The sequence below is a fragment of the Labrus mixtus genome, chromosome 12 (assembly GCF_963584025.1).
Source record: "Labrus mixtus chromosome 12, fLabMix1.1, whole genome shotgun sequence".
NCBI classification, from domain to species: Eukaryota; Metazoa; Chordata; class Actinopteri; order Labriformes; family Labridae; genus Labrus; species Labrus mixtus.
Window position 1 is genome coordinate 7881402 of NC_083623.1, and position 12703 is coordinate 7894104.

The following is a 12703-nucleotide window of genomic DNA, read 5'->3' on the forward strand; positions in this document are numbered from 1 at the left end:
TAACACTGTTTATATGTCCCTCTAAAATTCACCGGTTTACACATTTTACTGTTTTTTTTATCCATCCTGAACGTTAAGAGTGAAAAATACAGTTTACAGTTGATGATCCACAAAGCTTCATCTTCCCTGGGAACTTTTCAGTATCCAGAATATAGTAAAATTCTGTTTTTACATTGGAATAAACAAACACAATGTAGCTGTGTGTTCAGAGGGGAGATTCTGTTAGCATCAACCACAGTCAGGCTGGCTGTTTTTCCCTTTCCAGTTTTCTATTTCTCATTTTAAACACAGACATGAGTGTGGTATTAAAGTTTTTAAATCCATCTCCCTGCAAAATAGAAAAACAGCAACAGCTTGGGGCGCTGATGGCCCAGCAGTTAGGTCATGGCAAATGTATGGAGGCTCTGGCCCGGGTTTGGGTCCGACCTGCAGCCCCTTTCCTGCATGTAATGATTTCCTACTCTATCCGCTGTCGTGTCTAATTGATGGCAAAAAAAACCTAAAAATGAATCTGTAGACAGACACATTTTAAATCACTGTTACACACCTTGCCCTGGACGATCTCCAGTCCCAGTCCGTCGTGGGCTTGGTTGCTGACGGCCAGAAGGACTCCACTGGTTCTGCTGGTTCTGAACTCTAACGCTATGGACACGTCTAGACCGACTCTGTAAGAAGAGACTAAAAAGAGACGACGAGAGAGATTATTCTCCATGTTTCTATCAAGAAAGCGATCAGTTAAGAAAACATAAAAGAGCTCATTTGACTGGGTTTGTGATGTGGTTTCACTACATTGTTTGTATGTAGGTGTAAAAGATTCTAGGCTGGTACTAAACACTTACAATCACATTCAGTTAACACCAGAGCAGTCTGACAAGATTTCAAAGACAGTCCACTCAAAAGCAAGCAGCTCGTCAGTGTCTCATCTCACCTGCTTTCAGGTAGCCAGTGCCGTCAAAAAAGGTTCCTGTCTCAGTGGCGACGAAGCATCTTCCTACCATGTGGCTGGAGAAGGGACTGGCCATGTTCATTTTAAAGTCTTCAGTGGTCTCAGGGCGACCTAAGCAAAGAGAGGGGAGCCTTCTTTACAAACTAATACAAGGAATACAAAAAAAAAAAACTAGCCAATGACAATGCAAACAAAAGTAAACACAACACCAAAACAAGTTACCTGTAGCAGGGGCTTTAGTGCTCACGGGACCTCCCACCATCTTAAAGTTACGTATACACCCGTTGATACTGTAGAGGATCTAGAAACAGAAAAAAAAGAACATTTGATTTAAAAAAAACATTAAAAACACTTGTTAATTATCAATCCCTTTATTTTAAAATACCGTTTTGACATTTCAGAGAATGTGTTCAAGTTATTCATGGTGTGTCCTTTTGAAATTGCAAAGACTTAATAAAAGAAGTGGACGGACGTAGAACTGTGACATCATTCTCCAGGTTTAAGTCTGTACTTCAGCATTTTGCCAGGAGAAATGGTCTGTTTGTGTTTTTCCTTCAGCAGACTGTAAGTTGCTCTGGAGTTTGAAATCAGGTAACATAAAGAGACTAAACACTGTTACCGTTTGTATTTTTATCATGATTAATAAAGTGGAACGGCTGTTAGAGCCGACTGACATCTGATGTCTCTTAAAACACATTTTCTCATTCTCTCTCGCGTCTCTCCATGCATCTCTGATGGGAGGGACTGAGACGCAAGTGAGGGATGCAAGTGAAGGAAACGGGGATGTAATTTAAGAGGCATGAGAAGTACCCTATATTGTCGTCAGATGCTTGCCAATTGGTTTCAAGATTAGACTTCCCCTCGCATTAAGTGCAGTACCCCCTGCTGTCCATTAGAAAGAATGCAGGTTTGAGGCCCATCAACTTTAATGGTTGAATTGAGGTACTAATGCGTAATCAAATTCTGTTTTTAAAGATGGAGGCTTCGTGTGTGTCTGCACAGATTCGCTTTTTACCGGTCCTATCCTCTTGGTGGTGTAGTTTTGTGGTAACCCACCGACATAGACCATTCCCACCACGTCCAACAGGTCGGCCTGGTGAAAAGAAGAAACGTAATGTAACATTAAACTTCACTTTTGTCATTTCAAAATATGATCAAAGACTTCATTTAACACCAGAGTTAAAAAACTAAAGATCAAATTCAGCATGAGTGCGGTTGTTAGAATAGACAAAATGACAAACCTTCTTTGGGCTCATCATGTGTTTAGTGTATTTCCCATCAACAAGTAGGGTAGCTCTCTGCTTGGCACGAGTCACACGGATCTGAAAGTTTTAAAACAGAAAGAAAGGCATGAGTAGAAAGACACTGAGATCAGAGAGGAGCTGATGAGCCTCAAATCATTTCACAGAGACTACATGTTGGCCTGGATTAGAAGAAAGACAAATGCTGCTGCCATGTTCTATCACTTGACATTTATATTGTGTTTTCTTTAAAGGAAGAATGTGTGACTTTTTGATCCAGTAGATGTCGCCCTTGGGCACCAGCATTAAACCAAAACACACTGCTGTTTGGCGACACCTCCGCTATTCTGAAGCCTCCGCTCCCCTCCACCTGCACACCTCCAACACATCGCTCAACTCGCGTTCACACGAAGGAGTTATCAATTAGAACGCAGCATAATTAAGCACCATGAAGAGCAAGCGGCGGACAATATTTTCCTTTGCTCGAGCTGCAATTGCCTGTGTCCTGCAGTGTTGTGTTAGCATGCTAATGTTAGCACACTTTGGTTAACTCATAGCTTCATGTTGCACATTAATTAAGAGATGACCGTGATCTAAAGATCTTGTTTTCTCTAGTCCTTGACTAAAACAGATTTTATACACAAGGCTGTCCCGTCCATGTAAACGTGATGTAAACACAGCTCCGACAACAACACAGCTGGTGGGACTCATGCTTCCCACTAGACAGTCATGACTCAGAGAGACATTTACAGAGGGTATACTTGATCTCTTCTACATTTATGTGTAAAATGTCAAACTTTCTTCCTTCAACAATGTAACAAAGTGGTCTAACATCAGGACAGAATTTGAGTCCGAAAAATGGATTTAAAGGAGTCAATGTCTTAGAATACAAAGAAGCCATGAATGACTTAAAAGAAAACTAGAAGGTGAAAATTAAGTTTATGAAGCAAAATCATCTTTGATGTATGTCTGTAATAGATTGCCCCAAATGCAGAAAAAGACCCATTATATCTCTTACATGTCAGTCCTTTACAACTTCTCTAAAGCTTCTCTGAACAAACGCTTTTAGAAAATGAAAAATGGGCCAAAACACCCGATATAGGTCAGTGAAGAAGGGACTTCTTTAGAGTATTGTCCTGAACGTGTTCAAAATTCAATCAGTCCGACACTATTCCCTTTATTCTCAAGAGAAGTATTTTCTATACAAAGTGTATGACAAGGACAGAACTTCATTAACCTATTTCAAATGTTAACAAATGAATCATCCTTCAAATGAGTACATGCATAAATGAAAGGTCGACATGCTCTCCTACCTTGTGCCAGTTTCCATCGTTAATGGAGAAGGGGACGCAGGCAGATGTGTTTCCATGCCCCAGATCGTAACCCAGGCAGACCTGTCCGTTCTTAATCTACACGGAGAGAGAGAGGGGAAGGGTTATGATGTCATGGCAGAGGGATTACAGGTGGACAGGGTCAATATGTCAGCCTGGTTCAACACACAACACAAACAGCCTCAGTAGAGTCTCAGCCCACACACAGAAAACACAGGAATGATGTGGAGGGAAAATGGGACTCTAATAATTCCCCCCGATAGTTTTCGCTGAAGTTGTGCTAACTTCTGTGCTTCTGGTCCAAACTAAGCCGGAGATAACTTTAATGAGAGGTGGTGTAATAGCACATAGTAAGAGGTACAGAACCAAATTCAATGAAACGTTTGCGGATAACATCATACACTGTTTGAAACATACATTTACATAAGGTCAGAAGAGAAATACCTGTATGACCACAAAGTCAGCATGGTTGATTCTCGCCATGTAGAGAACAAGACCAGAGTCCTCCTTTGTCCTCAGTTCAAACTCCAATATCAGCCTGAGACACACAAAAAACATTCACACATTCCCTTATTAACACTACGTATGATTACGACACTGAAACAAATGCAAAGTGAACCAATGACATGTGGCCTCTCAGATCACTTCAACAATTAAACATTTCCTATCAAAGAATGAAGGTATTTTTACATTACATCGTTTTGAGTTGGTTTAAATGACTGAACATTTATTTTCAATTAAGGAAAAGTGTAATGAACTTGGGGGGGGGGGGCTCCGACAATCAAACACTCCCTATCTATATCCGTGATGGTCGTCTATCCAGTATTTGCATCACTTGTTTTCACAGGTTGTTGCTTTTGTTTCTTGTTAGTTTCTTGGTTTTCAGGGTCGGTACACTGATTGAATATTTATCGAGGACGCGTCCCTGGATCTCCACCTTCTGCACAACTGTGTAGGTAGAAACCTCATCCTGTCCAAACTATCAATCACTCCTTTTATTTATTTAGAGCCGCTGTGCTGCAGAGTGTCGGCTCTGTGATCAAAAAGCTGTCAAGATGCACACAAGCCCACCCACACATGGGTCAGAGTGTGCTGTGTTGAGGGTGTAACATGTCAGAGGCATATAGATACAAACACAGAGATAGAACTTAACCACATATACTTCTTCAAGTTCACTGTTGTGGAGTTGATGCTACATAGTTTTTACTACAAAACATTTTAGAGGTTATTATTTAATCTCCTCTGGTTTCCACTTTACAGCTTCTCCGTGTTACTTCACAGATCAAGATGTCTCATTATCACAACAGTGTTCAGATGATCTCATGAAATATGATCGAGTTTTACAGATGTGACGTCTCAACAGTGTATGAAGAAGTTCAAAGTTAGCTACACTGAAGCCCATTAAAACCTGTTTAACCGTTTGTATAGCTCACATATTTCAGAGTCAATCCCAGATCATGGGGCGTTGCAACTTTTCTGACGAATATCTGAATTCGATCATAATTGTTGCTATAACAACATAAAGGCTTGTACTGTAAGAGCCGGAAATGTAACAACGACCCAAAATGTAATAAAAAAATATATAATAAAACCAAAATGTAATAACTGGTCGATAATGTAACAAGATGCTGAGCCCAAAATGTAACAACTTGTTCATACATTTCGGGTTTTATTAAATTATTATTATATATTTTTTTTTTTACAACATTTACGGTCATTGTTACATTTCGGGCTCTTACAAGGTTCATTACTATTAAGGAGGCTAAAAATCAAATGTCATCTTTTCAGCACTTTTGCGCACAGCCACGCAATAATTGATCACTATTTATTGACTTAAATGAAACTCCATCACATTTAATGAATTATGTCTGGTGGCCATCTGATGGTGAGATTGTTTACTCGTTGCCATCTACACACTTCACACTAAACCCATTCTTTGTTTCAGTAAGAACATTAACTACCATCAGAAACGTCTCAATCACTGGCTGGAAGGGAACTGCATTGGGTATAGTGGTACATACACGTGTATAATTGGATAACAACTTTTCTGAAGGTCAAGTACATTTCGCTAACAAATGTATGACATAGTTGAGGTTAAACATAAAGTAGATAGCCGACTAAGCTTTCAGAGAAATCACTGATCGGTGCCCACGTTGATTATTGTTTAAGCAGTTCGTAGATTTTTGGAAGTTTTGCTCTGATCTATGATTTACATTGCCAGCCCATGACTGAAAAAGTGTCAGTGATTTCTCAGAAAGCTCAGTCTGCTATCTCCTGTATGTATAACTTTAACCATGTACCTGCCTAAACACGTGTAGGTGTCCTCACAAGCGGCATCGTGCCCCTTAATAAGACCAGAAGAAGATCATTGTTTCAGAGTACAAACCTCTCTCTGACTTTGGTGTCGTCGAAAGCGAAGCTCATGTGGCTGTTCTTGGTCAGTCCGAACTGATAGGCCTTCTCCAGCGCTGTCGGGGCCACGGCTGACGCACACAAATCCTGCAGATTAGACATGATATGTCAGATACACCGACTGGGGATCACTGCTCACATTGCCTGTCTCGATCTGCAGGGACCTAAAGCACTGGTCAGTCACTTAGGTTCATCTTTAAAGTCTAACTGATGAGAAAAGTTTAGTGGCGATTCAATGAAATAACATTTGTACATGAGGCCATTGATTTACAGTGAGAAGAAATGTATTACTGAATTTCAAACATATATTTTTTTAAGTGAATATATAAACTGAATCATAGTGATTTTTTTTTCTAGAATGACCTGGTAAGTAAGATGTAATTGTACATGATGTAATTAGTTCAATGCTATCCCCTTTTTTATCAACTAAAATCAGGCCCCAGCAAAGTGGGTTTGGGAGACACTTTTTAATCACACAGTTTGATTCTTGTTTATCTTTTGTATATTCTTTAAATATATTAACCAAACATCAGACTCTGCCATCTGCTCTCTGTTTGATTTTTGACAGCTGGTTAAACTTAGATGAGCATTACCTTCTCATTTGACCAGATGCAGTACATTCAGTGACCAGAGGGTGTCAGTGTTGTAATACAAGTGAAGGCATCTTAATATTTAAACTTAAGTTTCTTTTGCTCATTTTCTCCTGTAGATATATTCTCCTTTCTTCCACTCGCCTCTCCTTAATTCTTTTCCTCTCTTATCTCATGTTTCTCCTTTATCCAAGCCTTCCTGCCTTTTATCACTTCATGTCTTCCTCCCATCTGTTCCGACTTTCTTTTCCTCTCCACCCCTTCACTCGCAGATCTCCTTTCATCTCACTTCTCCTCTCCTCTCCTCTCCCCTCCTCTCCTCTCCTCTCCTCTCCTCTCCTCTCCTCTCCTCTCCTCTCCTCTCCCCTCCCCTCCCCTCCTCTCCTCTCCTCTCCTCTCTCCTTCTTATTTCTAAGTCACAACTTGATTCTTCTTTTTGGCTTCCTCCTTCTTCTATCTTTTTATATCAGCTCATTCTCAACAAACCATGACTCCACCTGATTGTCTTCTTATTTTCTACTTCTTTCCTCCAGCTCCTTTGCTATATAACCTTATAATAATCTTCTTCTTCTAATCAATTGTAATTCCCTTCTTTGCTTATCCTTTCTCCTTCTATCCAGCTCCACCTTCTCTTTACTTCCACTATGGCGTCCCTTCTCCTTTCACTCTCTCTCCTCCTTCCTATGTTTGCCTCCCCTCCCTTTTCTTTCCAGTTTTTTTTACCTTTCACGTTTTTTTTTCTCCTGCTGCATCCTCCCTACTCCTCCTCCACCTCTGATGAACTACTTATTGTGTTCTCTCCTCCCATTTCTGTCATTTCTTTCTTTCTTTAAGTTCTCCTACAACCTTTGTTTAGCACCTCCTCATCCTTACTTCCCCCCTTTAGTTTTACCCAGTTGATTGTTTCTTTGCATACTTTTCTTATTTGCTCTTCTGAAGCTTTCAAACTTGCCATATCTCTTTCTACCGATCTTCTAAACATCTTCCCTTCTCTCAACACCTATCGTTTCATTTCTCTGTTCAAATCTTATGTCCCTTCCTCCTCCTCCTTTGTCTGTTTCTTCACCTGTTTCTGTCTTGTTTTCTGTCAAAGTCTAGTACTCTGCATTTCGCCTTTTTTGACCTCCTCTCCTACATCTTCTCTACTTTTCCTCTCCAGTTTCATCCTGGAGCCTTCTTTCCCTTTCCTCTCTTCTTTCCACCTTCTTTTCCTCTTCCTCCATTCCTCCAAACACATTTTCATTTCTCCTTCCTTGGCCTCGTCTTTTCCTCACTTGATCCCTCTCATCTTATATTAGGTATCAAAGCTGCCTTCCAATACCTTACATTTAGAAAGGGAGAGCATCTCAGACAATCAAGCGTCAGTGTGTGTGTGTGTGTGTGTGTGTGTGTGTGTCTTAATCTCCCCTCTTCTCTTGTTCTCTTTCAAGTGAAGACATTCCCTGCACCGTGACCTTGCTTTGTTACAGCTGACACTCACCTCTTATCGCTCTCTGTCCTCATATCCGCTCCTCCTCCTCCTCCTCCTCAACCTCCTTCTCTTTTTCCCCCCTCCTCTTTTTTCTTATTCTCTTCCTAACCTAACAAAGGGGAGATGTCACCCGCTCTGACGCTCCTTCCTTCCCTCTCCTTTTATTCTTCTACCCGCTTCCTCTCCTCCGTCTTTCCATTAAACGAACAAAAGGCCGCCATCGCTCGGCTCGGAAAGACTCACTCCCTCTCTTTCCTCTTTCTCCCTTTTTCCTCTTCCTCCACGGCTGCACCTTTTCTCTCTCCACTCACATCTCTGCCCTTTTCTGTCTTCTGACTCTTTCATCCTCCTCTTATTCAATGCCTCCCTCTCACTCTCCCTCTCTCATCCGCTCTGCGTCTTTCCATTAAGCTAACAAAAGGAAGTCTGCCTTCCATTTGGAGTGGCTGGTCTTCGGTTGGAGGTCACAGCAATAAAATCAGAAGTCATTTATTTGGGATTTTGAATAAGTGTGTGTGAGTACAAGGGGAGACGTGCCTTTGTGTTCATCTGCGTCTATGTGTGTGTGTGTGTGTGTGTGTGTGTGTGTGTGTGTGTGTGTGTGTGTGTGTGTGTGTGTGTGTGTGTGTGTGTGTGTGTTAGGAGTTGCTGTCACGTTTAGGAGAACAAAAGTCTTCACTTTGCTCTTCTTCTGATTCCTCTACATGTTTTGACCCACTGCAGCGCTCGCTTCAACCTTTTTTTCTTCACTTTGCTTATGGATGGTTTCAAAATGTTAATGTTTCCGTCCGTAGAAGTAATTAGCTTTAGCTAAAGATGCTTCACTGTACGACTTTTTAACAGATGTCAATATATGTATTCAAAGCAGATCAAACTCTGCCTCTTTCAACGATCAAAGCTGCCGTGTTATTGTGCCTTATCATTTAAACACATTTAAAGTTCTGATTGAGGTTTCCGCCTTTAAAAGACAGTTTTCACTGTAACTTTGCTAAACGTTGCTTAGTGCTGTGCTCATGACGGATTCATGTTTGTAAATAACATAACAAAGAGAAAGTTCTTTGTTATGTTCGTCATGACACATTTTTTTATCGATAGGCGCTATACAAAAAAAAAAAGAAAAAGAAAATTGAAGTCATTCTGGAAAACGTCCTGGCCGCTATAAAGCACCGGATGTCTCTCAATTTTCTTCATCTCTATTTCAACAAAACAGAACTCCTTATATTTGGCGCTGAACTTTCCACTCACAACATGCTCCAGCATATTGGTTCTCTCTCCATGTTTGTCAAACCCTTTCCAGAAATCTTGGCATTTTCTTCTGAACTTTGACCTTAATGTAAAAGGTTGGTCAAATCCTGCTTTTCCAACTGTGAAACACGGCTCGATTTTTGCAATTCACATTTGACCTGCCGGAGTCAATCCGCCTTGTCACGACTTCAACTTGCAAAAAATTCAGCAGCCAGGATTTTCACAAATACTAATCACACATTACACTGATTTAAACCTTACAACACTGAATGTGAATTTAATCTAATATAGATTTTAAGATCATTTTAATTACTTTTAAAGCATTACATAATTTAGTCTGTGTTTACATTTCAGAACTTTTAACCTCCTACACCTCGGCACGACCTCTGAGGTTCACCTGAATCTCCTTGGCTTTACCGTCCGCAAAACTTACAACCACTTTTACCACGTTTCAGCTCCAAGACTCTGGAACGCTCTTTATCTTGATTTTGTTGTAAATCACTTTTTTTTTTTTTTTTTTACCTTGGATTAAGAAAGGTGCTGTATGAATTCAGTTTTTATTATTATTATTACCATCTAGGTAGGATTACCTATTTTTACTGAACCAAAACTCTGTGTAAAACACTTTAAAGGGTTAAGTATGACACCACACTTAATAACCATAATGGGAGTCAGCAGCTGGGTGACCTCATACTCCACTTCAGTGTAAGAGGGTTCAACGAGTTAGGCTGAAGTCAAGGGCTCTAACGTGAAGCTCTTAGCGGTTCAAGCTTCTTGAGTTAAAACAGTTAGTTAGTGACCAACAGTTTAAGGCCGTAGTTTCACACGGCAGCTCAGTATAAGTGAGAGGAGGGTAGATGTTGAAAAGCAATAAAGAAATATGTCCTAAATGAAAAAACTGGAAAAACCTAGTGAATTTTGTATCTTGTATTGTTCTTTGTGGTTTTTATTTAGTGTGTGTATTTCTCATTAGTTTTTCATGTATTTTAGGTCATTGCAATTTTAGGTAGGCCATGATGCTTGCTATATTGTGTGGCATTGGTAAGGTATCTTAAGCTTTTACAAATAAAAATGTTATTATTAAAATGGATTCCCCATAAACGAGGAAGTGAGGTTAAAACCGTTTTATAAAAAAGCTCAGTGAATGTGTGTAGGTAATTATTTTCTGAAGACCCGGATTATGAGGAGTAAACATTTGTCCTGAGTTTATCCAATTTTGTATTATAATTTTCCAATGGTTTGCTATCTAAAGGTCTGCCTTGTAAAAGAAGAAATGACAAAGCATTACTATGAATGAATATAGCTCCAGGGGAAACTGAGGTAAAGGGAATTATAATATTCTAGATAGATTGAAATAAAACAATCAAGGTAAACAAGAGAGGACATGGCAAACACATTTAGTTTTAGTGTGTGTGTGTGTGTGTGTGTGTGTGTGTGTGTGTGTGTGTGTGTGTGTGTGTGTGTGTGTGTGTGTGTGTGTGTGCATACCACGTCAATGCCAGGCTCCTGAGTAGTAGGCGGGGCAGCAGCAGTAGGTTGTGCAACAGGGGCAGCAGGGGGCGTGGCCTCCTGCAGGTGAGCAGTCAGGAAGTGAGAAGGGAAGGGGATTATTGGCAGCCACAAAGCCAGAAAGTGTGACAGTGCCCCAAACAAGCACTCAGCCCTCCAATCAGCTTTTAGCAGGAAATGATGTCATTAACTTGAGGAGGAAAAAGACTAGTGTGCGCACATGAAAGCAAAATGCATACAGGTGCAGGACAAAAAAGGTATGAACTGCAGAAAAAAAGGAAAATCCAACAGATCAAAACACTGCCCATTATAAAGTTGCTCACTGGGAGCTGAACAGTGTGCGGACCTTTCCTTTTTTCAGCAATGAACTTGAGGAAGAAAATAAATAAAGAAGAAAAACCTGTAGAATCAGTCTCCTTTTATAATGACTCGAAACAGTTGGTAAAGAATAAGAAAGGCATATTTCTACTTTAACATTTTGTATATGAATACATCTCGTTTTGGAGTCAAAAATACACTGTTCTTATACTTTGTAAATGATGAATTTCAGTGACACTGAGGGGAATTTACAGAGCTGTGATTTAAAGGCTAATTAGAGGCAGCTGTCATGCTGTCATTAATCAGAAGAGCACATAAAAATGAATGAGTCTCTTAAAAAATCTCAAGCCTGAATCTTGTTTCTCAGAGGTTAGCTGGAGTCTGTATGTCGCCCCTTATGGAGCCTCTTCAGCCTCTAAACTGGTGCTCAGAACGATCTCAAGAATCAGAAGTACGGAATATGTTGTGACACAAAAGTGGGAGATAAAGAAGCCTCTTTATACGAGCATACGTGCTGAGACTGTTGTTTGCTGTCAGCTGTGATTCAACTCCAGATTACCTCTGCCTCTGACAATACTCTTTTACTGCTGATGTAACCCGAGTCTGTCTGTTGGAGCTCATAACATCTTTAAAAATCCAAATATCTGAATGTGCAAAAACACAACATAAGATTAAAAAAAAACTGCCATTATTAGAAGACGATTGTTGATGACATTTGTTTCTACATATCAGTAGATTTAAATACCTTACTACTCTTTCCTGGAAACAAAAGGATTCTAATTTATTTCATGTCCAACTATTACTGTATCAGGCAATAAATGTGTAATTATAAGTGACACTTTGAAAGAAAAGATTGTTGATAACCATAGAACTGCTCCCTCATCCAGTCATCTTTGTGAACTCATGGCGCAACGAAGGAGAAGCAGCACATTGGGCTGTAAACGAAACAAACTGAGTCTGAAAATCTTCCTTCAGGAATGTTTGATTACAAAGTCTTCTCCTGCTCCTCAAAAAAAAAAAACACATGGCTCTGGTGTTTTAAAGGACAAAAACACACAAAGAGCAGGTTCAGGATAAAAATCAGCGTCTGTTCTACACTCTTTGGAGGAGCTAGCTTGGTTGCCAGATGCTACACTTTGGTAAACTAGCTTAATGAAATACTACACCTTCTTAAATGATATAGATTTAAAAAAAGAAGTTAACTTGAAAAAAAAAACGAATAAAATGAACAGCTGTAACTGTTTGACAGATGTTGACAGTTCAGGTAAGCTTCATATAGGAGTCAGTTGCGGCTTTGAACTGATGGGAACAAAGGGTTGTAGCCTAGCTTCTTATTTATCGGCCATATTTGATTACGTTGGAGAAAAAATATCGGTGTCAGATACAGCTTATCATCAGTAACCAGAGTAACTCAGACAGACACACTCAATACAAACATACACACTCTTGAGTGGAGCAGAGGCTCACTCAGAAACGACTTTCTTTCTCCGGTCCTATTTGATTGTTTATTCTTATTTTTGTAGTAAAAATGGGGAGCTCTTGAAAGATAGAAAAAGAGTCAACATCAAGGCTACGGGATAGCTGATGTATTAAACAAAGCTTGTTTAAAGCACAAAGAAATGTCTGAACAATGGAGAGAA

At 39.9% G+C, this 12703-nt stretch overlaps 1 protein-coding gene across 8 annotated transcripts in view; it reads right to left on the reverse strand.

The window, feature by feature from the left end:
* Positions 1-12703, reverse strand: part of lama2 (laminin, alpha 2) — a 209785-nt gene that overhangs the window by 1620 nt on the left and 195462 nt on the right. For 7 of the 8 annotated variants that reach the window (XM_061051767.1, XM_061051773.1, XM_061051772.1 and 4 more), the window contains 9 exons: positions 10725-10805; positions 5905-6017; positions 3963-4056; positions 3501-3596; positions 2188-2268; positions 1962-2039; positions 1169-1247; positions 929-1057; positions 548-678 (listed from right to left, as the gene is read on the reverse strand). In XM_061051767.1, coding sequence (XP_060907750.1) covers positions 548-678; positions 929-1057; positions 1169-1247; positions 1962-2039; positions 2188-2268; positions 3501-3596; positions 3963-4056; positions 5905-6017; positions 10725-10805 — 882 coding nt within the window. The remainder of the gene's footprint in view (positions 1-547; positions 679-928; positions 1058-1168; positions 1248-1961; positions 2040-2187; positions 2269-3500; positions 3597-3962; positions 4057-5904; positions 6018-10724; positions 10806-12703) is intronic. The other variant, XM_061051769.1, reaches the window with a different exon arrangement.